At 48.1% G+C, this 24,704-nt stretch overlaps 8 protein-coding genes across 8 annotated transcripts; 4 read left to right on the top strand and 4 right to left on the bottom strand.

The window, feature by feature from the left end:
- Nucleotides 1–172: 172 nt before the first annotated feature.
- On the bottom strand, nt 173–9,222 carry I303_104311 (pre-mRNA-processing-splicing factor 8; the record flags this gene model as incomplete). Its single annotated transcript, XM_018408011.1, has 12 exons — nt 173–1,462; nt 1,879–2,849; nt 3,220–3,263; nt 3,322–3,383; nt 3,544–3,562; nt 3,630–3,664; nt 3,788–3,855; nt 4,210–4,946; nt 5,152–8,531; nt 8,589–8,672; nt 8,738–8,893; nt 9,010–9,222. 12 exons carry the CDS (start codon nt 9,220–9,222, stop codon nt 173–175), a joined length of 7,059 nt encoding a protein of 2,352 aa, XP_018263222.1.
- Nucleotides 9,223–9,787: 565 nt separating this feature from the next.
- I303_104310 (5'/3'-nucleotidase SurE) lies at nt 9,788–11,319 on the top strand (the record flags this gene model as incomplete). The annotated part of the gene is made up of 7 exons (XM_018408012.1): nt 9,788–9,835; nt 9,884–9,999; nt 10,053–10,111; nt 10,161–10,246; nt 10,309–10,387; nt 10,449–10,845; nt 10,908–11,319. The coding sequence occupies 7 exons, from the start codon at nt 9,788–9,790 to the stop codon at nt 11,317–11,319; spliced, it is 1,197 nt and encodes a 398-aa protein (XP_018263223.1).
- A 196-nt stretch (nt 11,320–11,515) lies between these two features.
- On the top strand, nt 11,516–12,372 carry I303_104309 (uncharacterized protein; the record flags this gene model as incomplete). The annotated part of the gene is made up of 5 exons (XM_018408013.1): nt 11,516–11,569; nt 11,628–11,717; nt 11,802–11,882; nt 12,021–12,155; nt 12,307–12,372. 5 exons carry the CDS (start codon nt 11,516–11,518, stop codon nt 12,370–12,372), a joined length of 426 nt encoding a protein of 141 aa, XP_018263224.1.
- Nucleotides 12,373–12,469: 97 nt separating this feature from the next.
- I303_104308 (uncharacterized protein) lies at nt 12,470–12,982 on the bottom strand (the record flags this gene model as incomplete). The annotated part of the gene is made up of 1 exon (XM_018408014.1): nt 12,470–12,982. One exon carries the CDS (start codon nt 12,980–12,982, stop codon nt 12,470–12,472), a length of 513 nt encoding a protein of 170 aa, XP_018263225.1.
- A 633-nt stretch (nt 12,983–13,615) lies between these two features.
- Nucleotides 13,616–16,691, bottom strand: I303_104307 (glutamine-tRNA ligase; the record flags this gene model as incomplete). Its single annotated transcript, XM_018408015.1, has 9 exons — nt 13,616–14,792; nt 14,852–14,909; nt 14,973–15,212; nt 15,280–15,461; nt 15,510–15,576; nt 15,643–15,986; nt 16,060–16,192; nt 16,257–16,334; nt 16,397–16,691. The coding sequence occupies 9 exons, from the start codon at nt 16,689–16,691 to the stop codon at nt 13,616–13,618; spliced, it is 2,574 nt and encodes an 857-aa protein (XP_018263226.1).
- Nucleotides 16,692–16,976: 285 nt separating this feature from the next.
- Nucleotides 16,977–19,384, top strand: I303_104306 (uncharacterized protein; the record flags this gene model as incomplete). Its single annotated transcript, XM_018408016.1, has 2 exons — nt 16,977–17,370; nt 17,436–19,384. 2 exons carry the CDS (start codon nt 16,977–16,979, stop codon nt 19,382–19,384), a joined length of 2,343 nt encoding a protein of 780 aa, XP_018263227.1.
- Nucleotides 19,385–19,925: 541 nt separating this feature from the next.
- On the top strand, nt 19,926–22,404 carry I303_104305 (uncharacterized protein; the record flags this gene model as incomplete). Its single annotated transcript, XM_018408017.1, has 2 exons — nt 19,926–20,198; nt 20,332–22,404. 2 exons carry the CDS (start codon nt 19,926–19,928, stop codon nt 22,402–22,404), a joined length of 2,346 nt encoding a protein of 781 aa, XP_018263228.1.
- Nucleotides 22,405–22,812: 408 nt separating this feature from the next.
- Nucleotides 22,813–24,494, bottom strand: I303_104304 (uncharacterized protein; the record flags this gene model as incomplete). The annotated part of the gene is made up of 7 exons (XM_065968940.1): nt 22,813–22,900; nt 23,034–23,111; nt 23,199–23,220; nt 23,312–23,475; nt 23,600–23,860; nt 24,040–24,161; nt 24,249–24,494. 7 exons carry the CDS (start codon nt 24,492–24,494, stop codon nt 22,813–22,815), a joined length of 981 nt encoding a protein of 326 aa, XP_065825012.1.
- Between the last annotated feature and the right edge of the window lie 210 nt (nt 24,495–24,704).

The following is a 24,704-nucleotide window of genomic DNA, read 5'->3' as shown; positions in this document are numbered from 1 at the left end:
ATCAATTTCTAGACCTTGAGTTGTGTTGTGACATGGCATGGAAATTCATCTGATGTAATCTACAAATACAAACATGATAACCTAAAAAAGGAGTCTTGACCTATATAAGAAGCACTTGGACATGTGCGATTTTCGTTTTCTTCATTTCAACCATCCATCCTGTCCTGCTCGCCTACTCCAGACTGTTCTCCACGTCCGCCGCATCATCGCCTTCCATCGACGCGAAGTTCAAGAACGCATTCGGTCGATGACATGGCGCCCAGAACGATTCCGGTCTATCCAAAGTCATACTGTACGGCAATTTGTCGCTCCACGATTGCGTCAATCCAACACCGTAATTCCAGATTCCACCTTCGGGAACCAGGGTCATACCTAAAATCCTATCCGACAGGAGGAGCTGTACTCGGTTCGCCATCGAGGGGTTGAATCCTGGATTTTGTCCTGTCACATCTTGGTTCTTCCTTCCCCATTCGAATCCTGCGACCGTCAACTCCCACGCATTGAGCGATACCGAACCAGGTGTGAAGGCGCAAGTTACACAGATTGACTGAGGTCCCCATTCGGAATGGTTCGCCATGATCTTCGCTTGCGTCGTGACATCCGAGGGGGACAAGTGGTTCAGTTCCGTTGATTGGGTCTTGATCCATCCGAGGGGTTCCAAATCCTTCAAGAGGAAATCGTGCTTGGGTAAAGCAGCAGGTAATTCTACACCGTTATTTGATCCTCTCTGAGGGATCCAAGCGACAGCTTTGATTTCTTTCACCTGAGGGTTATCCGCGGGCGAACTACCGTACAAGTATGCGACGACCTGGGATCGGAGATCACCGTTGACGATGAAAGTCTTGAGGACGTTCTTGGGTATGACATAGGTGAAAGAGCCAGCATCATCCTTCACATCGTCGTTGCCCACGAAGATATGGTTGACACGCAGTGGCAAGTTGGTAGCTGAGATGGCTCGCACTCTCCAATCGGATTTCGATGCGAAGGTCTGTTGCTCGTAATTGGTCGTCGTAGTGACCACGATCTCGTCTCCGTGAATATTGGTTGTCTTAGTCTGCAGGGCAGTGACTTGGGACTGAGCTTCGGTATTCTTCTCGATTTCCGCCATTTGTTGTCGCTGGACCGAAGGAGCGGCGATCTCCATACCCAAGATGATATCTCGGATCTCCGATGCTGTGAGAGATGCTACATTGACGGAATTTCGCTTTCCAAAGTCCGCTAAGATCAGATCCTTCAACGCTACCTCGACCGACATCCATGCATCATCGCTGAGACTAGGGAAGATGTGGAAGGATTCGGTGATAGTGGCTTTGTCGGGACGGAGGATGATCTTTGCCTTTTCGTTGTTGACGTGAAGAGCTCGGAGGATGAGGATAAGACGCGAGAACGCGGTGTATGACGAAATTGACTTGAGCCAGTCGTCGTACAGGTTGAACAGGACCATCTGAGGTTGCGTAGCACGCTAGAAGAAAGAATATGAGGTCAGCGATGCTTGATGTATGAACGGACAGAGCAATCCGTAGCAATCCGTCGCAATCCGTCGCGACCCGCCACTTTTCGCCACTTTCCCACCACACGGCGCGCCTCCACTTCGATCCCATCAGAAGCCCTGCATGCAAGCATGCATGGAAGAGGAAAGCATAGCAAGAGGCGGTATTGGCAGCGGTGTGGTTCGAGGGAAGGGTGAAAAGGACAAGACGGAGAGGCGGATAGGATGAAAAAAGACGAAGACGGAAAGAACGGATGGAAGGAATGGCGAAGGAATGAGGAAGAAAGAGAAAGGAAAGGAAGAGAAAGGAAGGGAAAGAAGAAGGAGGGGACGAGACTTCGGGCGAAAAGGAATGTTATAGGTGAGGGGGAATGCAAGACAAAACTCACCAAAATCAGATCACCGAACTTCTCCATCTTCAATGTAGCCTGGAACGGCAATTGCAGTTCTGAACCCTTGATCACGATGTTCGGGAAATCTAACAAGTGAACTTCTAACGGGTCCAACATTCCCTTTCTCGTAACAATAACCTGTTTAGGCTGTTCTTCTACCGGTAGAGATCTAACCAATGCCGCAACTTCTTCAGCTGTCTTCCATTTCGCCAATTGACCTAGACGTTTCTGACCTGCCCATACTGATGTGTGGATGATCTTGAGGAACAATTGACCTGTCCTAGGGTTGAAAATGAAGATGGCACCGTTGATGGGTTTCGTCGTCAAGTTACCTTCGAACGTCTTGTGGACAGTCACTCGGTACACGTTGGTATCGTCCACGAACCAAATGATCTGGTTGGAGAACAGCTCGGAGTAGTTGGAGGAGTTCAAGTACGGTTCGGTCGGTTCAGATGAATACAGTTGAAGACCCTTTCTGATTCTTTCCCTCAGAACGTATAACGCAGGGTTGGCTTTCATGATCTTCGCCATGGCTTGTTGAAGCAATGGTTTCAATCCGGGGAAGTAATTACCGTATGCCGAGTAAAGGTTATAAGCCAAATCAAGGGCGATCAGGACACCGGTAGGTGAAGGGTAGATCGATTGACTGTCCGAAGAATAATCGAGGAATTTCGCTCGAGCGTATCGTTCGATATCGTGAGAATCGAAATCACCCCATCTAAGTTGTACATCTAACCAGAACTTGTTGGAGGTCGTACCGTCAAATGTATCCCTGTTGTCGGTGAGCAAGGATGGTCGAGAGATCTGCCATTTGTAAGACGAGAACAGGAGGATATCCGAAGCCGATGAGTTCATCTTGTAAGACTTTCTAGGGTGGATAGTCTCTTTCTGTACGGTCTCGATTTGGAGAGCTTCGAGTTCCTGGTCGAACACTTGACATAAATCCATAGTGACCGACTCGTGAATCTCTATATAAGTAGCATGGGGTATTAGCGGGACGATGTGTGTGTGTAAGATGAGGTGGGAAAGGGGGGGGCGAACCTGAAAGCAGAAAGAGGTGGATCGAATGGCCGCAGCAAGGGGTAGGAAAAGGAAGAGAGAGACATATGGCAGAAGGGGGAGCGGATGCGGGAGAGGGGAGGGAGGGACATAAGCAGAGAGGGGCCACGGACGCTCAGGCCAACCAGGGGAAGAAGGGGCCGGTGGAACAGGAGAAGGTGGGTGAGGGAGAGATTGAAGGGGAGATTGAGGGTGTAGAGGATGGAATAGGGAGAGGGGAGGGTCACGGGAGGCAACCAGACGGCTATTGGGGAGAGGAGTGGGTGAGGTGGTACTCACTCTGCCACAAATGTGCTCTGAAGATCTGAATGAAAGAGATTTTCCTGGAAAAACGTGGTAGTCAGCTCATTTTTCCAATGTACAAGCCAAAAGTTTCTTCACAAAGTAGGCAATTTTCCATGCATGAAGACTCCAGTGAGATCTAGTTGCACTTGGAAACCGACCTGCGAAGAGAATCAGCGATGAATAACGTCGAGGAGGACGGGAGGAAGGGATATTTGGTGGTGAAGAGGCGAAAGTGGCACTTTTGGCCACGCGCGTCATCCGCGTTCGCCAATGTGGCAGAGTGCCACTTTCACCTCCTGAGTGAGGTTTTTCACTTACATAGACGTTTGCTCGATTGCTATGACACAAAATCACAAGTCAGCGTTGTGCAAATGATGTAGGAAGCATAAAAGTGGTTCGCATACATAGTAGGCGACCACCACATTGTGAAGCGTCGATTCTATTGCAAAACAATCAGCGAAACTCAAGCGAGGCGGGAGGAACGGGCGGGAGAAGGGGAGGAAGAAATAGGTGTCGCGGAGTGAATTTGCCACACTCATGACGGATCGGTAGGTGAACTCACAGGAATTTGGGATAGACCGGATCTCTGGGCGTTGGTGAGCTTCTTGTACTTCATGGATTCCTCGAAACCTATGGGGTAAGGGTCAGCGCTGTCACTTATGAAAGATGTAGAGAGGGGAAAGCGGGAAGGGAAGATAAGGGTGGCGGAAAGGAAGTGAGGTAGGCGAGCGCGGTGGGGGAGGGCAGAATGGGGGAGGGAGGGAGGAGGGGAGGGCGGATGAGGAGGGGAGGGGGGGAAGAAGAGGAGGATGGGAGGGAAGGAAAAGGGATCAGGAAGGAGCGGGGAAGAAAGGGAGGGAGGCGAGAAAAAAAGAAGGCGTGGAAAAGAATGGAGATGAAAGGGGGATGAACCGAGGGAAGGGAAGGGTAGGGTGGGAAGGGGGGGATGGGCGAAAAATATACGGTCATGAGACCAGTACTCACCCGAAGCCTTCTCCCAGAACAGACCTTCCCAGGTTGGGAAAGCAGTACCCTTGAACAGCGAATGTTCCAAGATACCCTCAACACCACCTAACGCAGCAATGACATCTACTCTGTACGAGTTCAAGTTCCACAATTTACCATCGTGTCGATTGTTGGTCCAGATGAAAGGCTGATTCCTCAATCTGAAATATTGGGAGAAGTACGCTCTAACTCTCCAACCTTTATCGTACGCCAATGTATGTCTGTCCTTCTGGAACAAGGTGTTCACTCGGGGTATACCTCTATCCCATGAATCTTCTAAATCTTCCAGCGTCAACCTTCTGTTGGAAGCGGTAGCTTCCTTTCTCTTCATGGCGTATTCTGACCATACTCGAGCTGAGTCCAAGAACTCTGCTTCCCAAGGTTGAAGATATCGGTACAAGTTCGGGATGAGTTGATCTTCTTCGTGTGTCATACCGGATCGGAAGTGCGTGATACCGCCACTATCGGTCTGCTTGGACCATCGCAGGTCGGATTGAGGGATCAAGACGAAACCCATAGACAACATTCCCAAACCACCCAATTCCTTAGGCGAGTAGAACACGCAGGGAGGGAATCTGGAGGGCATCTTGGAATTCAAACCGACTTTGACTCGCGTCTGGACCTTGTTTTCGGCTTTGACGAGCGAATCGAGCAATTCGTTGGTGTGGACCACAGCCTCTCGGTAGTAGGTCATCAGACCGATAAGAGCGGTGTTCCTGTTGAGAGATAATGTTGATAAGAGACAAGGCAGTCAGCATGGCTCTCTCAGAGGAGCAGGTTTGACGAAACTATGGTGAATCAGAGGAAAAAACAGAAAAAACGGACCACTAAAAGGGAAAAAAAGGTGTTAGCATCAAATCTTCGACCAGTACAACTTGATTATGCATAAAGAGACTTTCCTTGTTGATTATCTTACCGTACGTAGCAGCGCCAGAACTCATCAGAACTTGTCTCATTCGGTTGTTGAAGTCGTTGACTGCTTGGTCCGAAACCCGAAGGAAAGCTTGAGCGGTCCTTTCTTTGGTGGACTCCTGGGTGAGGTTCCAAACGCCATCTTTGAGCGAGTACTGTTCTCCATGCTGTGTTCTGATTCTAGGCAAGATCCTTATCTCGAATCCGCTCATGGAGAAGAGCAATTGCGGGTTGTCCTTAGAATATACAGAGACGAAGGATTCGTCCCATTCGATGGTTGTCAACGAACGTGGCAGTGAAGATTTTACATTCCACCACACCGCTCTACCCAAATTCACATCGTGCTTGTTCAAACGCATTCGACAATCCTTGGGCCAGCATCGTTTGTTGTTGTAGTTGTGCATATTCTCGTTGTTTGGATCGGGATTCGCACTGAGGTATCGTTGGATCAAATCTCGCGCCTCATCTGAGGTGAATCGGAATAAAATGTGTATTCGATCGACGTAACGCGTGTAGAACCTGATCGGGTGCCTGGATTCAGTCTCAGTGTCTCGGAATTGGAGGAATCCGTTGGGTGCACCAGGAGGACCGGCAAGTTCACTCGCTCGTTGCAAACCCAATATGAGCAAATCGAGGACCAATCCGTAGAATTGGAAGACGAAGGAGGAGAATTGGAGACCCCTGATCATACCGTAGGCGTTGACGTGGGACATATCCTTGAAGGTCAAAGTGATATTGTTCTTGGCCGTAATGTAATCCGCCAAATTGTGATCCAAGATCAACCTCAACAACCTGTTCAGCAAGGTGAAGTCGACTTTCTCGTATACACGAGATAAGACAGTCTCCATCATGACCACGCATTCGCCGTCCGAGGTGTCCCAAATATCCGTCAAATTGTTGATACCCTGACACCACTTGTACACTAACAAGGGAGGAGGTTCGTTGTCGGAAGGTTTGATCCAGTTGGGGAATAATCCACGCTTATCGGCTTCATACCATAAGAATTGGTCCAAGTAGGCATCCGTGATCTTCTCGACGGGCTCGATATCGTAACAAGGGATAAGCTTGTCGTAAGTGTCGAAGAATTCGATACCGGCTTCCTTGAATGCTCGTTGAGTCAACAATAATCGCTTGATTCTCGATAAACATTCGTGGGGATTATCGTAAGCTTGCTCGACCAATGCTAATTCTTCTCGTTGAGATTGATTCAGTCGTCCATGTACCGAGTACGCCTCCTTGAGCTTTTCCAGAGCTAATACAAGTAATTTGGTATCGTGCTTATACGACAACGGAGGGAACGGTATCGGAGCGAATTTTCGAGATTCCAACCAATGGACAGTCGATGTGTAGATCGCCACTGCTTCTTCTGATGAAATGTAGGGACCATCCTTGAGGTATCCATTCTGTCTCTCTTGCTCAGCTTTCAAGTATAATCGGGTCAATCGACCGAGATTCTTCCTGACTACAGCTTTGTCGACAGTAGCACCTCGTCTGATTCTCTCTCTGTTGTAATGCGCGACCGAGGTGTAGTGGTCTGACTTGGACTTGATGTATCTCAGGATGATATTCTCGATGGCAGCTGGCATACCGGGTACTTTCCATGGAATATTAGCTTTCCAGCATCGCCAAGCTTCGGATAGATGTTGCAGAATTGTCTTGGCTTTGTTGGCTTTGATGCTCTCAGGCATCATATCGAGGATATCGTGCATGATGGCAGCACGCAACTCCAGATCGAAGTGCGACTCCACTCGTTGCTTCGTGACCGTTTGAGCAGTTCCTTTCGAGTTTCTACCTTCGAACTGTCTCGCCAACAGATTTCCTAGCCACCTTTCCAAGAGAGGCACTATACCTCTCATAAAGAACAGCCATACCCTCCATCCGGGCGCCCAGAACCCGACACCTGGTCCTTTTCCTACGGGTCCAGTGTTGAACCTCGAGTAGATCAAGTGTTTCAGATCCTTACACATTCTAATCTGCTTCATCAACTTGTACTTGTATCGGTACATTCCCGTCAACTGACCGACGTGGGCGAACATGTATTGAAGACCATCGGCAAGTTGGAATGCGTCGACGTTACCCAATCGGAACTGAACATGGGCATCCACAATGAGTTTCGTCAATCTAAGGATCTCTCGACATAGATGGAAAGCATTTCCGAATCTTGACTTCTTCCTTTCTTTCGTGGTAAGGGTCTTGATAGGCTTCAAGTTGAGGTTGTAATCCAAGTGCAAGTAATTCAGGTTCTTTCTGTGGATCAACAAATTCAACATGTTGTAACCCTGCCGACAGACTTGAAGACCGGCTTCCACCCAATCGAGATTGGTGGTTTGGAAGAATTTGGTGTTCTTCAGCGATCTGAACAGATTTCTCTTCGACATCGCTTTGGGTCGCTTGTGATGCAAAGCATTTAACACGTAGACCTTGAGCAATTTCTGGTAAGATACCCTAATCTTGACGGGCTGATCGGGTGGACAGTGTTCCAAGTAGAAGTTCTTGATGAGGGGCACATCCTGAGCTCTCTTCGTCTTCCCACTTCGGAGGTTGTAAGGGTAAGGTGCCCAGTACAGAGCGATCGCATCCGCAGTATTGTCGTTACTCAAATCCCTATTCTCCAAAAATGGCTCCAATTCGTCTGGCAACTCAAACTCCTCATCTTCCTCATTACCGAAACCGAACACAGCATCTTCGTGCGAGACAAGCGGCGTGTGAGCCTCTTGTACTACACGTTGCGAGATCGGGTTGATGAGGGGATCGAAGTAGAATGCTGGCAGATCGGGATCGTCCGTCTTGATATAGACATTCTTGGGTTGATGGTACGGCCCGATGTGGACTGAACGAGGTATCGAGTTGTATAAATGGGGGAACGCCACTTTGTACTCGGATCGAATCATGCCACGAATGATCACCTTGTTGATATCGTTAAATTCGTTCCAATCTTCATCGAAAGCTTCCGTGTCTCGATACAGAGGCTCGAATTTGGGTCCACCGGGTAAAGCAATATTCAACGATTTGGCAGTGAAGAAACTCTTCTTATCGAAAAGGTAGAACGCATTGTTGTCCGAGTAGTCAGATAGCAGTTGTCGACCGATTCGATACAAGTTGGCCAGTTGGGGTAAGGATAATGAGAAGTATTTATAACTCGATCCGTTGATGTGCGGTGTGTCGAGTAATGGTTTCGGATCGTAGAACCAGTCCAGTATAGCTTCATCGTCTTCCTCATCTAATTCCAGCTGGATGGCTTCTAACGGTTCCACATCTAACACGTTATCTCCGTAATCCATCGGCGGCTCTTCGTCATCGAAAGGCGGGAATCGCATTCGCTTGAAATGCCTTCGGTCTCGCTTTTCTCGCCTCATCGCAAGCCACATAGACGCCCATTGCGCATGATACTATCCTCGATGTCAGCTTCACGCGGGCATAAATGTCGACAAAGAAGCTGAACTCACCACTGGCTCGATGACCTGAGGCACCTCGTTGACAAACGTTATAGCACCTGAAATATGGTACAACACGGGCACCTCTCGTACTTGCTACACACGTATTCCTAACAAGTCAGCGTCGCCTCGATTCTTACATTCAATGCTTGTATACTCACCTCCCAAGGCATCGGGATATTCTCCAACAACTTCATGACCGCATGAGGGACGTATTTCAATGCTCCCAAATGCACACGCTTATCATTCCTGAACTTCCTGTTTGACATATCTCCATGATCCTTGATGATCTTTCGCAAGTGTTCAGGCGGTAAATCCTATGCATCCCACGACTCGTAAGCCCCTTTGCTTGTGCTTTCTCTCGCATTATTGTTGATAGGCAGCGGGCCTGCCACTTTCATGTCTAAGCGTCACGAAGCGCGCCAACACTTACAGCTTTACCAAAATCTATACCGCCACCACCACCTTGCCTCCTCTTGGGATCAAAGCGCCTCTTTTGAGACTGTCTCCATTTTCTAGCTTTCTTTTCGATCTCATCTTGACTCAATTGTCCAAAGAAATCGCCGTCCATCCTACTTTCTCCGTTTGGCTGGGATGACCCGCCAAAACCTGGTGGAGCAGCGCCGAATCCTGGTGGAGCCGACATATTGCTGAGCCGTCAGCGAGTGGGAGAGAAAGACAAAGGTGAGAAAGCGAGAATAACAGATAGAGATGTTAGAACAGATAGTGGCAACATCAGCTAATTCGAGGTTCAGACATATCTTCGATCTTGTTAACATCGCGAATACCTGGGCCTGACAACGCTGGAATCAAATATCGGCATTAACCCTTCGAACCTGTCTGTGGCACTCCAGAGTCGCACATGTATTTTTCAGAAATGCGGACGCTTTTTTGGAGATGTCCGAAGTGCATGACGGAGGTCGCCACACACAGCCCCGAAAGGAAGGCCTAAAGTATATTTGATCCTGTCATCTTGCCACATTGCCACCCAATGTGGGCCCCCTCCTTTGATCGTGACCTGACCTGCCTGACCTTCGCTGCGTGATGAAGGCGAGGTGGACCAGGACTGCAACTTGCATGCTTCGGAACTGATATTACAACGCTCGTCTGCTTTCATTCTCCCACAACACTGCTCAGTCTGACCTCTCAATTGATACATATACCTCGCCAATTTCGTCTCAAGCACATACTACCCACACGCATCATAAAACATGCCTCGGTTGCAGACCTACAGAGACCGACCTGTCGTCCTTTTAACTGTAAGCTAACTAGAGCCCCAAGAGGTAGGCGTCAGCTTATAAGTGCAGAACGACGATGGACCGCCTTGCGCTTCATCTCCGAATATCTTCTCATTCTGCAAACTGCTGCAGTCTCGTCTGGGATGGGATGTCAGGGTCGTGATTCCAGATACCCAGAAATCATGGTGAGCTATTCAATGCGGGAATCTTCTGTCGAGCCAGCTGACAACCTTGTCAGGGTCGGAAAAGCATACGCCATCAGCGATGTGATATCAGCAAGCTACTTTTACCCTCTCGGTAGGTCTTGATCCATTGAGCTTGATTGTACTGGCTGATTTTTGTGCAGAACCTGAGGGCTTGACTGGTGAGGTCACCACTAGGCCAAGACCGCTCAAAGAGGGGGAAACGATGGAGTGGGTTCTACTTTCAGGCGTAAGCAATCATCTCTATCGTCACCTCGCATCTCCATCAGTGCTGATCAACATGTTCTGCAGACACCGGCAACATGCACGAATATTGCACTGCATAATCTGTATCCAGGTGAAATAGACTTGGTCGTCTCGGGTCCGAATCGTACGTCCAAAATGCACACGCGGAATCAGTTTTGTCGTGGTCAAGCTGACAGTTGAACCAGATGGTCGAAACTCCTCAACGGCATTTGCACTGTCATCTGGAACACTTGGTGCAGCACTAGCAGGTGCATTATCGACACCTATACCTGGACCTTCCTCAGGTGCAGCTTCACTCCACATCGAACATATACCATGTATAGCTGTATCCTATGGTGTCGTTACTCGACCGGTGACGGCCCGCGTAATGGAGTTGGCTACAGACGCTGCTGTCGACGTCTGCGAAAGGCTGTCCGAGGATTGGGGATACGATGAGGATCACGAGAAGGGCAGGCATCTAGTTCAGGTCTATTCGGTGAATATACCTTTGGTGGAGGGTGATCTGGAGAAAGATAGGAGGCAAACAGCTTGGACGAATATGTGGAGGAATGCTTATGGTCGGTTATTCAAAGCTACCACTCTGTGAGCACCCATAATTCCGTTCCGCCCTGAACTCATCTGACGATTTAATGAGGGATTTGCAGGACACAAGCAGAGTATGACCCCGGTGATAATCATAATCAGCAAAAATCGTCATCGTCCTCGTCACCTGCTGAAAATCAACCTCAGAACAATCAAATACCGCCTTCTGCGTCCACTACATCAACAGCTGGACCAGGTGCATCACCCACACCCGCGCCCAACAAAACCACTCCTTCATCGCCTAGAACTGAACCTGCCAGTGACGGACAATTGAGATTCCACTTCGCACCAGATATGAGACCGCTCTTATCGCCTCCGCTGGACAGTCTGCCGGTCGGATCGGACGCTTGGGCTTTCGCAAAAGGATACATAAGTGTGACACCACTCAGAGCTCAGTTCGCTGGACTGATAGAAGGTGGATATGGGTTTGGGAGTGAGGAGAAGGAAGGCAAAGTAGCTGGTAGTCTATGGTAGATCATCAAACATGTATAAACACCATACGAAGCACGATTACATAATCTGCCGTTTCTTATCAGGTGCGGGGCTCCTGAACGATCGAAAATGAAAGTCCACTCAACCCGACTATGCAATGTCTTTCTACGCGTTCTCATTATCATCCTCCTTCCTTCCTGTCCGTCCTTCACAAGTGGACGTACTGGAAACAAGCAAGATGTCTGCAAAGCAAGTCAGAGCTCTGAGCTCATCAGACGATGAGGACCTCGACGTGAGCTGGTAAAAGATTCTCGCAGCAACAGCTCACGGGTTTCTCTCTGCCTTATTAGGATAAACCAGAAACAAGCAAATCGTCAAAAGCGGTACCCAGCTCGAAACGAGGTAAAGATGCAGATGGTGGCTCTGAGCCACAAAATAAAGTATGTAGACTTCAATTGGTTCTGGTAATGCGGGCCAACCCCAAAGCGAATCACCGCCGTCCTGACGCACACGTTCCTTGCTAGAAATCAAGACCATCAACTGCTGCAGAATCTGATGGACAAGTGGTGATCGAAGAGAACGATGAAGGAGATCAGTTCTTCAAAGTACGTTCCTCCCTCCTCACCTGATGGTCCCATATCTACATCACTGCACTGAGTCGTGATTCCGCTACTCACTATCTTGCTTTATTTGACGGGAGATTCGGCTGAAGTGTTTCCTTTTCCCCTTGTCACTCAATTCAGCTTAGCGAACAGCGCAGATTAACAGTCCGACAGTTCAAGGGCAAAGTGTTGGTAGATATTCGAGAAACCTACAAAGACAAGAACACGGGTCAGGTCAAACCTGGTAATAAAGGGATCGCCTTATCCAAGGAACAGGTGAGTCCGACTGAATTCTGGCCCACTGTCGAATGAGGGGAAATCCGCAGGAAGGAAGGAGGAACACAGCAGACCCAGGAGAAGAAGACACGACATCAGGTTATATTATGAAATCATATGTTTGGGCTGATTCATATGCATCCTGCAATAGTGGGATCTGATCAAGAACAATATCAACAACGTCGACGATATGATAGTCAAAGTCAACGAGAAATAACGACCTACAAACTGTATCAAATTCTCAGAACCGATCATGTAGATTCTCATCTAACAAAGTACCATGTAACGATGTACCTTATGAGAGATCGACCCGATCATGACTTCCTTCTCCCATCAAGCTCGATGCAGTCATCGTGATTGATCTGGATGACTAATTGATCAGTTGGGAAAATGGCCTGATTTCGCTTTCTCATTGCTGAGTGTCTTGTATGTGATTCATAGCTGGGCGGTGCAGCTGCACTGGTGGTGGCTCCGTCGAAGGATTCAGATCGCATATGGATAGCTAGTCTACCATCCTCATCGATATTATGCTTGCTTTTTCCCTTGTTGCTTATAGTCCTGCCATATGAAGGAGGGAGAGAAGCTTGAGATGACTGCACGGACGGATCGTATGAAGGCTTCTGCGAAGTCGTTCCATCGAGGCTGTTCTCCTGATCGCGGGAGATCTCCTGTAAGACCGAATGCCAAGTCGGAACTTGACCGGTGAAGTCCTCGTCTACTGACTCGTACACGGAATCTGACAAGGAATGTACTTCCGTGTTCTGGTAGGAGGTCAGGGAGTATACCGTTCCGTCAGAGGATGGGACTTGATTGGGACGTGCAGACATAGTAATTGGATCAAATCGCAAGTGATTGAGCTGTCGAGTGGACAAGGCGAAAGATGATGAAATATGACTATAGAGTTGAAAGCAGGAGGAACGGTTCACCGTCTTATTTGTATACGAGACGGATGCGGGTGTGCATGCGCATGGTGTCCCTCCTGTGAGTGACGGTCTCCTTATGATTGCCGATGACTTCTTCAAAAAGAAGTGCGCACAATGGAGTTACGACTGTCGAAACGCTACAATGTCAGTTCTTCACGTATAGACTCCGTCACGTCATCTGACGTCGTCTTTGATCCTTTCATGAGTGATGTATCGTTCAGCAGCTCGTCTATGAGTCATTACCCATAGGAAGCTTCGCTATTGCGAGTGATGCAATTCTGCGAAGCACGCAGCACGAATCACGTAGATGTACCGCTTCATGATGATGATGACGTCTTCAGAGCACGCATGCGAGCATCACAGCTTAAGCGAGGTACCACATCATTCCTTCTCTTGATATTTGGCAAATATGAAATACTCGAATGCATATTATATTCACAACATCGCAGCAACGTTGCCCTCGCTCCTTTCCTTCACTACCCCATGATATACGCTCGTCTCTCATCATCTCGTATGATCAATCCATACATTGTCAGACTAAGCACTCTTTCCAGCATCTTCCTTGAGCGAGACGATCCTGTTCAAGATAATCCTATCTCCCTCGCTCTTTCCTTCCACCTTTGACCCAGCTTCAAGCGAAGCAACTTTACTTTCTCTGTCCACAGTGAAGTATGCAAGTCTCATTCCTTGGAATCTAATGTTCTCCATTCCTACCAACTGTTCCGCGGTGGCAACGGGTTCATCTTCTGAATGTTTGGCCGCTTCACTCCCTTCTATCGGTTTATGTTCCGTATCAACAGGTGCTGAATCTGCTTTGGCCTTCTTCAACCTCTCTTCAGATTCTTCCCTCGCGTCGGAAATAGCCTGCTTCGATAATTCGTAGAACGCAGGTTCAATCACTGCGTTCTTGTGAACTTCGAGGGAATCCGGGTCCACGTCCGCTTCGAAATCTGCTGGAGGTGGATCAGATTTGAACAAGGGTTTGAAGTATCGGACCTCCTCAATCTTGATAGCGTCAGGTACGTTCACCCATTGAATGTACGCTTTGGCTTTCTTGATTTTACCGTCATCTTCAAGTTTACATCTGATCTCCGTCACTTTTCCGGTCGAATCGGTAGAATGACTGATATACGATACAGGGAACGGAGCTTTGAATAATCCTACGGATTTACCAGGTGCTAATCTGAAGTAATCGGGCGAGTCTTCCGTACGGAAATCCTCAGCATCGATATAAACTTCTTTCGTGAATGACGTGGTGACAGTACCCATCGCCGGGACTTTGGGGTGTAAGGGGACTTGAACGGGTACTCGGTAATCATTAGGAACATTGTCGATCACCAATTTGACGGGGTTAAGGACCATCATCAATCGAGGCGCGGATTCTTCCAGGTATGATCGGATTGAGGCTTCGAATCGTTTTATCTCGGTAACTGATTCCGAGGTGGTCACTCCTAATTCCGAGACGAAGGATAATAATGCTCCAGGCGGTATACCTCTTCTACGCAAGGCGATGATGGTGTAGAGTCGAGGATCATCCCAATCTTTGACCAATTTCTTGGTGACTAACTTGGCGATTTTTCGTTTGGACAAGAAGGTGCCTTGCAGGTTCAGACGGGCAAATTCGTACTGTCTGGCTTTGTATACTTCTAAGGCGTCACAAAGCCATTCATATGATTCTCGGGCGGGGATGAATTCGACCGTACAGAGGGAGTGACTGGACGCGTGTATCTCAGCGAATGGCAAGCACGAATGCCGCAAAAATCATCGACTTACGAGATGTTTTCTATACTATCGCAGAGACAGTGGGTGAAGTCATAAGTAGGGTAAATCTCTACAGATGCTACCGTCAGCTGCTCATTTTTATACGCACGGTCTAAGTTGCCAGCTGACTTACTCCACTTGTCGCCCGTCCTGTGGTGTGGCGCCAATTTCACTCGATATGCCACCATATCCCACATATAAGGGTTACCGCTTGTCAGATCCATCTTCATACGAAGAGCAGCACCTTGTTCTGGGTATTCTCCATTCTTCATCCTCTCGAACTGCTTCAACGACTCCTCGACGGGTCTATCACGATGTTCACATGGGACCGGGTGTCCTTTACCCATCCCTCTATCCTCCTTCATCTTTTCGGCTAATGACGATATGGGGCATCAGCAACTCATACTTTGCCAAACACGACGCCGTGGTGGTTCACTCACCACTACACGTGCATACATATGCTCTGCCCCTTCTTGTCAACTCGACAGCCCATTCATACAATTGCTGGAAGTTATCGCTGGAATAAGTTATCTTCCAAGGCTCAAATCCTAACCACCTGACGGTCTCCAATATAGATTGGAAGAAACGTCCTTCTTCAGCTTCCGGGTTGGTGTCGTCGAATCTAATCTTCCCGTCAGCTTGTCCCAAAAGAAGCTCAGTGCTAGCTCACCTAAGATACGTTCGTCCTCCATGGAATTTAGCATATCCAAAATCGATCATAATGGCTTTAACATGGCCTATACGCGCAAGAGTGATGAGCTATCCGCAAAATACCTTAGAGAAAGGTTATGTTCTTGGCTCACCAATATGAAGATATCCGTTCGGTTCAGGCGGGAACCGTGTATACACCAAACCTTTTGTGAAATCCAGATGTTGTTCCTTCAATTTAGGATTCACCTGAGGGTTCTCTCCGGGTTTATGGAAATCACTCAAGAAGCCTTCCTTGAAGATGTTTGTGGGGATGATGTGAGTAGTAGACGAGGATGCTTCTGATGCGGGCGCTGTTGCTTTAGGTTTGGGTGGAGGTTTGGACTTCGCCGCTGAGGCCGCCTGTGCCTTCGCTGCTGCTTGAGCCGATTCCTTGGTACCGAATAATTCTGTGAAGAGCGTCTCGAGAGACGTCTTGACTTCTCCTGCATTAGCCCATCTGTAGTGAAACGCGGATCTTCAGCTATGATCGCTTTGCAATCATGAGTCGTTGAGGGGGCCTGAAGACTCACTTCAAATCGGACGCCCCGCTTCTGATTCCTCCTAATACTGCTCCCAGGCTTGCCCAATTCTCGGGTGGCGATGGAAGAGATGAGACGTATGATTTGATCAAGTCAGGTAATTGGGCAGCGGTTATATCAATTCCTAACGATAAGCCAATTCTTCAGTCTGTTTCCCAATGCGGGTGATCCGTGCCGAAGCGACATACCGACACCGCAGGCTCTGTTGAAACCGTCTTCATTAATGGGCGTTCCAGCGGGATTTGCCTCGGCATATTTCACAGCCGCTATGCAGCAAGACATGAGCTTATGGTCCCACATTTTTTTTATCGCGAGCCGGTCAGCTCACCAGCGACTTGATCAGCAGACCTGATATCCCCGCTCTCGATTTTCTTCACTATATAACCCTTCTCAGCCGGTCCTAATTTCCCTGCACTTGCGGAGAGCTTGACGAGAGCACTGGCAGTCTTCTCATCGTACTTCTTTTCAGTGAGTTGGAATTCATCTATGAGCGATTTGAAGGCAACTCCGGATTTAGGTTGTCTGACCAATTCGGTTGCTGATTTTTCGGCTAATCCCAACCCTTGGAATAACGATATCAGAGAAGCGTTTTCCGGTGACTTGGGGTCGAACTTGGGTGGCATCTTGTCTCTGTCTCCGATGAGCGGCGATACCTGAGATAGTTTCCGGACAGGAAGATGCACGGGGTAAGAGGGTAAGCTGAAGAGCAGGAAGAAAATGTTGAAGAAAGCGAGCGAGATTTCCTTTGTTCTAAGTTGATTGATGGATTCTTATCACCACGTGGGATATTATACACGTCACAATTCCATTCCCAAAAGGAGACATCAAAAATAAACTATATGATCATCATCTGAACAACATTCTTCTTACCCCCACCAGTCTCACGCCGTAAGTGTTACTCTACCAGGATGCGTCACAAGAAAGAGAGAGATCCTTCCGCATCTCCCCCACCCGAGACTCAGTTCATATCCGATCAAGAGGGCTCCGACAAGATGTGGGAAGTATCCGAAATTCTGGACGAAAGGGGACCTGCACGCACGGGAGACTACCTGGTCAGATGGAAAGACGTCGACCCGCACACAAAGAAGCCTTATGAGCCTTCGTGGACGAAGAAAGAAGGCTGTACGCAAGACCTGATTGACGACTGGAAAGCCAGGAAAGCCAGAAGATCCAAGTCGGCCACTGTTGACCTGGACAAACGAAGCAATGATGCGGACAAGCTGAAGCCTGGGAATAGTAAGAAAAGGAAGCTGGTCAAAGAAGAGAAGAAAGGCTCTGCTTCGCCTATCGTCGAGATAAGAAGTGAGCGGTACTTGTCTCAATACAATCTGAAAGAGGATAAGCTAGCTGACGATATCCTATAATAGCGAAAGCAAAGAGGCCAAGATCTTCGTGTCCCAATAACACTTACAGAGACGCTCCCGCACTTCCCCTTTCGAGACGTCAATCCTCCAGGTCAGGTTCAGTCTCGTCGGATCTTACTGCCTTCACCGGCCCTACCAGCCCTGCGAAGTCCGATCGAATCACGAGAAGCTCAAGTCGAAACAACCCATCAACACATCCGATTGACGATAACCCGTCTATCCCTTCTCGACCTTCCACGCACAGTACAACCCGCTCTCGCGGCACGCGGCATCTGATCGATCTCACCGGACCCATCAGCGCTGTCGCTGGTCCTGGCCCTTCAACCGCTGCCAATCGCTCCAGGCAGTCAACGCCCGCCGACCCCCCATTTGAAACGGCATTGATTCGGTCAAGTAGCCAGACGGATGACAGCGAGGACGAAGGACAAGCTCAAACCAACCCAGCCGAATCCGCGCATGTCGACAGTGATTCCAATGATGGCGGTTCCATTCGCCAGTTCTCCACACCCTCTTCCTCGAGGAAAAAAATTGTTAGGATTTCAGGGCAAGCTGCGGACCTCGATCACACTACATCCCTTGTCGAAGAAAAGCTGAACGAACCTATGGCATCTGGTTGGCAGGCGATTGAAAAAGATGGGGAAAATGGGGAACGATTTGTTGGAGATGAAAATGATGTAGCGGAAATTCTCATAGAAGACGAACAAATCACTGGACAAGACATCGATGCCGACGATGGGATCGGCGATGACGATCTTAACGACTTGGACTCTGACTATGACAATGGCAGTATTTTACACGAAGTCTCGAACGGCACTCAACCCCAGGAGTCACAGGAAGACAATGAGAACCGAGGTCCGTCTGAGCCCCATCCCGATACTCTTGCTCTTCAAGAAGCACTCGCCACGATTGCAGATCTGCAAGCGCAATTAACAACCGCCCAGTCTGCCGAGCCCGTTCCACATCCCGACACCGTACTGCTGGATGAACTTCGAAGCCGGTTCCTCGAGCTCGAGCATGCCCTCCAAGCCGCTCAGAGCGCGACGAACAAACCGTCTAAACCTGCACCCGAGAATCTTCCTGGATCTACGTCCGATGCCGTAGTTGAAATCGGCTCTGATGCCCGCATTGCTCAACTCGAAGGTGAAGTTGCTAAACTCAAACGCGCGAAGCGTTCCTTGACCGAAGAGAACGGCTTCTTGCGACAACAATATTCAGAAGCTTCTTCGCGAGCTGTGACGGAGGTTGACAATGTCAGAGCGCTCACTGAGCAAGTCAAAACACTCAAGAACCAACTGTCGGATGGATTGAAACAACAACGTATGCTGTTTGACAAGGCAGCTAAAGACAAAGTAAAGGAAAACGAGAAGCTGAAGGGTCAATTGAAGATACTGTTGGATCAATCCAGATTGACCGACGATAGTGTAAGAGCAAGGGCTGCCGCGTACAATGCCAACAAACAGGAGCTTGAGGACCTCACTAAGCAAGTCCTGGCTCGCGGAGGAGAGATCGATCGATTGACCAGCAGAATTGAGAAGATGAATACTCGGAACGAAGAATTGGTCGATCAGTTGGACACCCTGCGGGCTATAAAAATGGGAGTCTATTACGAACCTGGATTAGATGGACAAGATGGTTCTTCACCTGGAGAAAGCGATTCCGAGATGGACGATAGTCCAATGAACAAAGCTAAAATCTCTCCCAAGAAATCGAAAGGCCCTGCAAGAGGAAGAGTAAATATCAGTGGGAATGTAAAAGAGCAAGCACAAACGTATAATGTCTTCCAAGCTTCGCCCTTACAGGCTGCTAGGATTGCTGGCGATCAGGAGAAATTTCCTGAGAGGGGATACGAATGTAAGTTTCATGATGGTGAAAAAGGATGTCGGGTCATCTGTGAGACTGTAGAAGTGGGTGAATCGGAGCTGTCCCCTCTCAATGATGGATATGACTGGTGAAGCTGATCAGAACTCTCTCTTCTTAGCAACTCACTGAACATGGCATCGATCATCACAAGAATTTACTCTGATTGGCGAATCAGGGAGTGATGTTACCAGATTTGGGGAAGTATGAGAGCGCAACACTGAATCTATATGCCACCAATGAGACACCTGCATCATCTGTATTCTACCGTGCCTTTATGTACAGTGCCTAGATGGCTTTGAGGGGATCTATCATCGTGATCCTGCTTTGTCAAGCTGAGCGAGGAAGTACATGCATCTTTTGTGCCTAATTAAGAATGTGAACATGAACTAGAGATTTCTGATTAGCATTTTATGTTGACGAAACCGGAGTGGAGGTTGTTCATTGTTTCATTCGTGCGTATCCTTATTCTTATTCTTGAACGACCACGATTAAGCCTTCTTCTCCATATATTTCCTTCACCTGCTCTTGGTCACATTTGTCGGGAACCCCTATCCGTATCACTAGAGTCCTTCCATTGTGGAATTGGTGTCACAACAAAAACAGTGTTCAGATACGAGATAGAGACGGCAAGAGATGTCTCTTTTCCCCTCGGACCGATCCCTCTTATTCCCCCAATTCGAGACGTACAAACTCCATCCTCTGGACCCAGAGAACAACATCAGGAGTTTTGATCTACCGGGCCAGGGAGCGACGCAGAGTCGGGTCAGCTCCAGCTCATCTTCCACCCATCTGAGCTTCAAGGAGGTCCGGAATAGGATAGGATGGGATCATCTTGCCCTGGACCCGGGTACAGGGAGAGGGGTGTATGTGGATAAAGAGTGGAACGTAATAGGCTTTACTGTTGATGTGAGTCCACCATCATCACCTTGTTCAAAAACAAAAACAAACACGGCAAACACACGATAGATCAGAACATCACAAGACAGAATAGACCCATCCTGGGCTGGGTGGGAAGAACGCTAAAACATTGATTTCGCAGGATGATCTTACCCCGACATTCACTCAACTTGCTTCTCTCCCCATCCCCATCTCCGCCTCAAGCACCAACCAACAATCTGAATTCCCGGCTGCATTTCCCCTTTCTCCCTCGAGATGGGCCATATCATCCGGCTCAGGGAGTCTATACATCATGTCCACCCCCGCTCCGCCAGAATCTTCTCGAACGGGAAAAGAATTCGCCGGTAAATTCACAGCGAAATACGAACTGGACACACCTTTCCTCCTCCGAGCAAAACATGTGGTATCCGAGGACGAGGTGAAGTTGCTCTTGACTAGATCAGTGAGACCGGAAGGTATCGAAGGGAAAAGAAGTGTGACTACTGCTCAATCGACGACATTCGAGTTGATGGAAATCTCTATCAATCCCAACAAGTCAAATCAGGTCGATGGCGATAGCGATAGCGAGGAGTTGAAAATCAATTGGAGACTGCGTGGAGGTGATTTGCCGATATATACCTCTTGGGCGAATGATGGGTGGCTCGTACTTTGCTCAGAAGAGTTCAAGGTGTCTCAGTCTCCCGAGGTGAAAGGCGAGGTGAAAGGGAAGGGCAAAGAGTCAGAGTCAGAATTAGAGTCAAGGACAGACCCAGGATCTTCATCAGGAACGGGACAAGTCAACGCCAGTGTCGAGGAAGACAAGAAGAGGTACCCGTATTCATGGACTCAGGATTCAGATTCGATAAATATCAAGATGCCTCTTCCACCTCAGATCAAGCGAGAAGCTATCAAACTTGATCTCACTCCCACCACATTGTCCATCTTCATCAACTCGCCGGAATCTGTCTCAGATGTCGCAAACGCAGGTCTACCGTCTGAGCTGAAGCGGTTCCTGCAGAAGTCAACGAAAGCATTCTGGACCAATATCAATCCGGCTCTATCTACTTGGTCATTCGATTCGGACAAACCGAGATCGCAAATTGAGATTGATCTAGCTAAAGTAGATCACAATGTTAGATGGCCATCCGTCTTCTCGCCTGCAGGTATTGATTTTGAAGATGATGGGGATGAGGATGAGGATGGAGAAGAAGAAGTACCTGAAACTTTATCTTCTGAATTCTTAGCTTCAGTCAGAGAATCATTCAGTCACGTCAAAACTCGAGGCCAAGATGGAAATGAAGCTGGAGGTGGAGACGTAGAAGAGCCAAGTGGGCCTTTCCACCATCCTACGATGCCTGCGTTGTTGAGGGAAGAGATGGATCTTGACGAGGAGGACCAAGATGCCTTCGATGGTTTTGGGGAATTTGGTGGTGCGGGAGGGGGAGGGGGATCGGGGGAATCGAGTAAAGTCGGTAAAGAAGTTTTAGTTGGATACATCTCTACAGGAGAGGGAGGGAACGGAAACGGAAACGGAAAAGTAGAATCGAATTGGTCGAAAAATACTATCGACGTTTTGTCAACCCCCTTCTCTCAAGCTCAAGCTCAAGACAACGATGGGATATCGACAACGATAACGATCAAGAATGCGGTGGATGGATTATCGTTCACCCCGCCGTCCAGTGCGAGTCATAACAAGAAAGGCTCAGGGGATATAAGTCAGAAAGCGTGGGATCATGTATCCACGAATCCTGCATTGGCATTTGTCCTTTCTTCCAAGAGGGATTTGAGGCTTGTCAAACAACATACAAGTACAACCTCAAGTTCAACTTCCCCTGCCGCTTCTTCTTCTTCTGGACCAACAGAACAGGAACATCAACACGAGCACAAGCACGAGCATGAGCAGCATGAAGATGAACTTCCACATCAGAGTAAACAACCGAAATTATCAAATTCCTCTGCAAATAAAAGTAAAAGCAGAAGTAAAAGTAACAGTAACAGTAAGAGCAAAACAACGGTATTAGCTTTCGACAGTGGATCGTCCCTGGGTCAAGGGAATATGTATATCTATTATCCGCCCCAAGAAGGAGAGAAGATGTATGCTAAACAGGGTGTATTACCTATTAGCGGAGGTGAAAAGGGGGCATTGTTAGGTGTGGATCTCATGATTGTGAATGGTCGGAATGTGGTTGTCTCCTTGACGGAGAAGAATTTGATCATTATTAAAGATGTCTTATAGCTATAGCTTATACGGAGTGAGATGAAATCATCCGCCAACCGATAAAATGCATACATGGTATAATAGTCTAATTTGACTCGAAGCCAAAGTCAAAGTCAGAGGAATGAATGTCCCATCTATTCGCAAGTCTTGAATTACATATATAGTGTACAGATGCAAGGATACAGTCGTAAGTCTAGTAGTCTAGCTATGGGAACAGGACAAGCAAACAAAAGGGAAAAAGAAAAAGGCAAAGGAGAAACACCATCTATATTTTGAATTGGATTGAATCGGATCGACGTCGCTATGCTATAGTATTGTTTGAGGAATCGTTTCGTGATATGTTTTGAGTCGTTGAGGAGCTGAGGTGTTTCGCGAGGAGAACAAGTGTGTTGCGCGTTGAGTTGGCGTGATACTGGATGATACGGTCTAGAAAAGGGAGAGGATGGCTGAAAGTAAGAGCGGAACGAGAACGGTGATCATAGGTATTTGAGGAATAGCCGACCATGCACCGCTCCTAACGGATCGTCGAGAAACCCAGATATTAGCAAGGAGAATCACGATATTCTCTGAGAACAAGCCTGGCGCTTGGCTAGCGGTCCCAGCCGAGATAAGGCTGACACGACGCATGCAAAAATCGATTGACTCACGATTGCGGCCGAGCAGTGATTTTGACTGTCAAGACAGCTACCAATCCATCGATAGCAGGACGACCATTCTCTTCGACCCTGTCGGCAAAGCAGACACGAATTAGTATATATTTCTCGGATACCCAGGCTTCGCTACCTGATCTCGCTTGTGGTGGAGTCACTCACGTTAGATAATGATTTATATCGTCTGGTGAGGAAAACGCAAATCAAATGAGAATTGGCAATCAACATAGACCCTTAATCCTTTCTTATACATCTGATGGGGAGACACCACTCACCACTTGAATTCTTCAGTAGGCCAGAGACGTACTGCACATCAGTCTGATAAGTATAGTTTTCGTAGCTCCCCGTTCCGCTGAACGTCGAAGTATTCGTCAATGTATTCGTGTCGATAGCTTGACCCGTCAGATTGCCGACCAATTGATCCCTTCCGAGATTGTACCTTTAAAGGACAGGATTAGCGACCCAAATTCATCTAGTCCAGTCTTAAAGTTTCGCACGATGACAGTCGGAGCCGACTGGGAGTTGCGAAAGAAGAGCATGTGCTTCATAGGGATATTACTTACCCGTTCGGAACGATATCGTGACCGCTGTTCAAATCCATCTCGACTGAGACAGCCATGAAATACGCATTGGTAGTATTCTGTATCCAGTACCTTAGATGCAATCCACCGTTGAATGTTTCTTGACAAGTCCCGATATAAGGGTTCCCATAATTGTACCGCAATTCTTCCACTTCAGTGACGTTGCCTTTACCATCACCTAGATTGGCGGATTGGTCGGATCCCAAATGTTGGCCTAGACATTCTTCTCCTTGGCCCGCGACTCTACGAGTGTCACATAGCAGATAGTCATGGTGAGAGGTGTTTACAGTTTTCGAGGATGTTCGTCATAGGCAAGAAGTCGTCATAAATTGTGAGATAGCGAGATGAGAGACACACTGATCAGCTCGCCAAGCCTCATTGGCATACTGGTGAAGCCGTCCGAAAGGGTAGCCCGTACTTACAGCATGTAATTGAGGAAGCCGCCGTCGTCTAGACTCTTGACCAGTACTTCTTTATCTGAATCCGCCGACAAGATCACGTTGAGCGGTTCGCCCAGTCCAGCTGGGTACGTGCCATTCACGATCTACGACATACCCTCAAATTAGCTCTTACCTCTATCTCTGTCTCCAGCTCTAATTCTTCGATTGATTGTGTTTGGAGCTCAACATACAGTGAGCATATAACCACCATTATCTAATGGACTATTGTATCCCCCAGCTCTTCTGACCAGACTAGTCTTGACGGCTGACCCGAGAGCCTCCGCTCGCTCCACTGAGCGTAAAGCGTTATCGGACCATTGCGAAGATGACGAAGCTGGACTGGCTTGGGTGGAGGGTATTATCGATATGAGATGAGTTGCGATAAGTAGTAGTGATAGTGTCGTTGTCGTCGTTGATGTTTTGGGAGAGTACACCATCTCTTTGACCGTCTATGATGATCTATTGCCTCTATATCTATACCTATGCAAGTGTAAGAAAAGAGAAGAGGAAAGAGATTATCCACGAATGCGAAAAAAATGATTGTGATGGCCGATCGATGACACGAAATAACGGTAAGAGTTACCAAGAAAAACGTCCTTGGCACGCGTATACCTTTTTAGATAACTTGACAATTTCGCTGATCTGCT

Source organism: Kwoniella dejecticola, chromosome 5, assembly GCF_000512565.2.
Source record: "Kwoniella dejecticola CBS 10117 chromosome 5, complete sequence".
NCBI lineage: Eukaryota > Fungi > Basidiomycota > Tremellomycetes > Tremellales > Cryptococcaceae > Kwoniella > Kwoniella dejecticola.
This window is presented reverse-complemented; position numbering and strand designations above follow the sequence as displayed.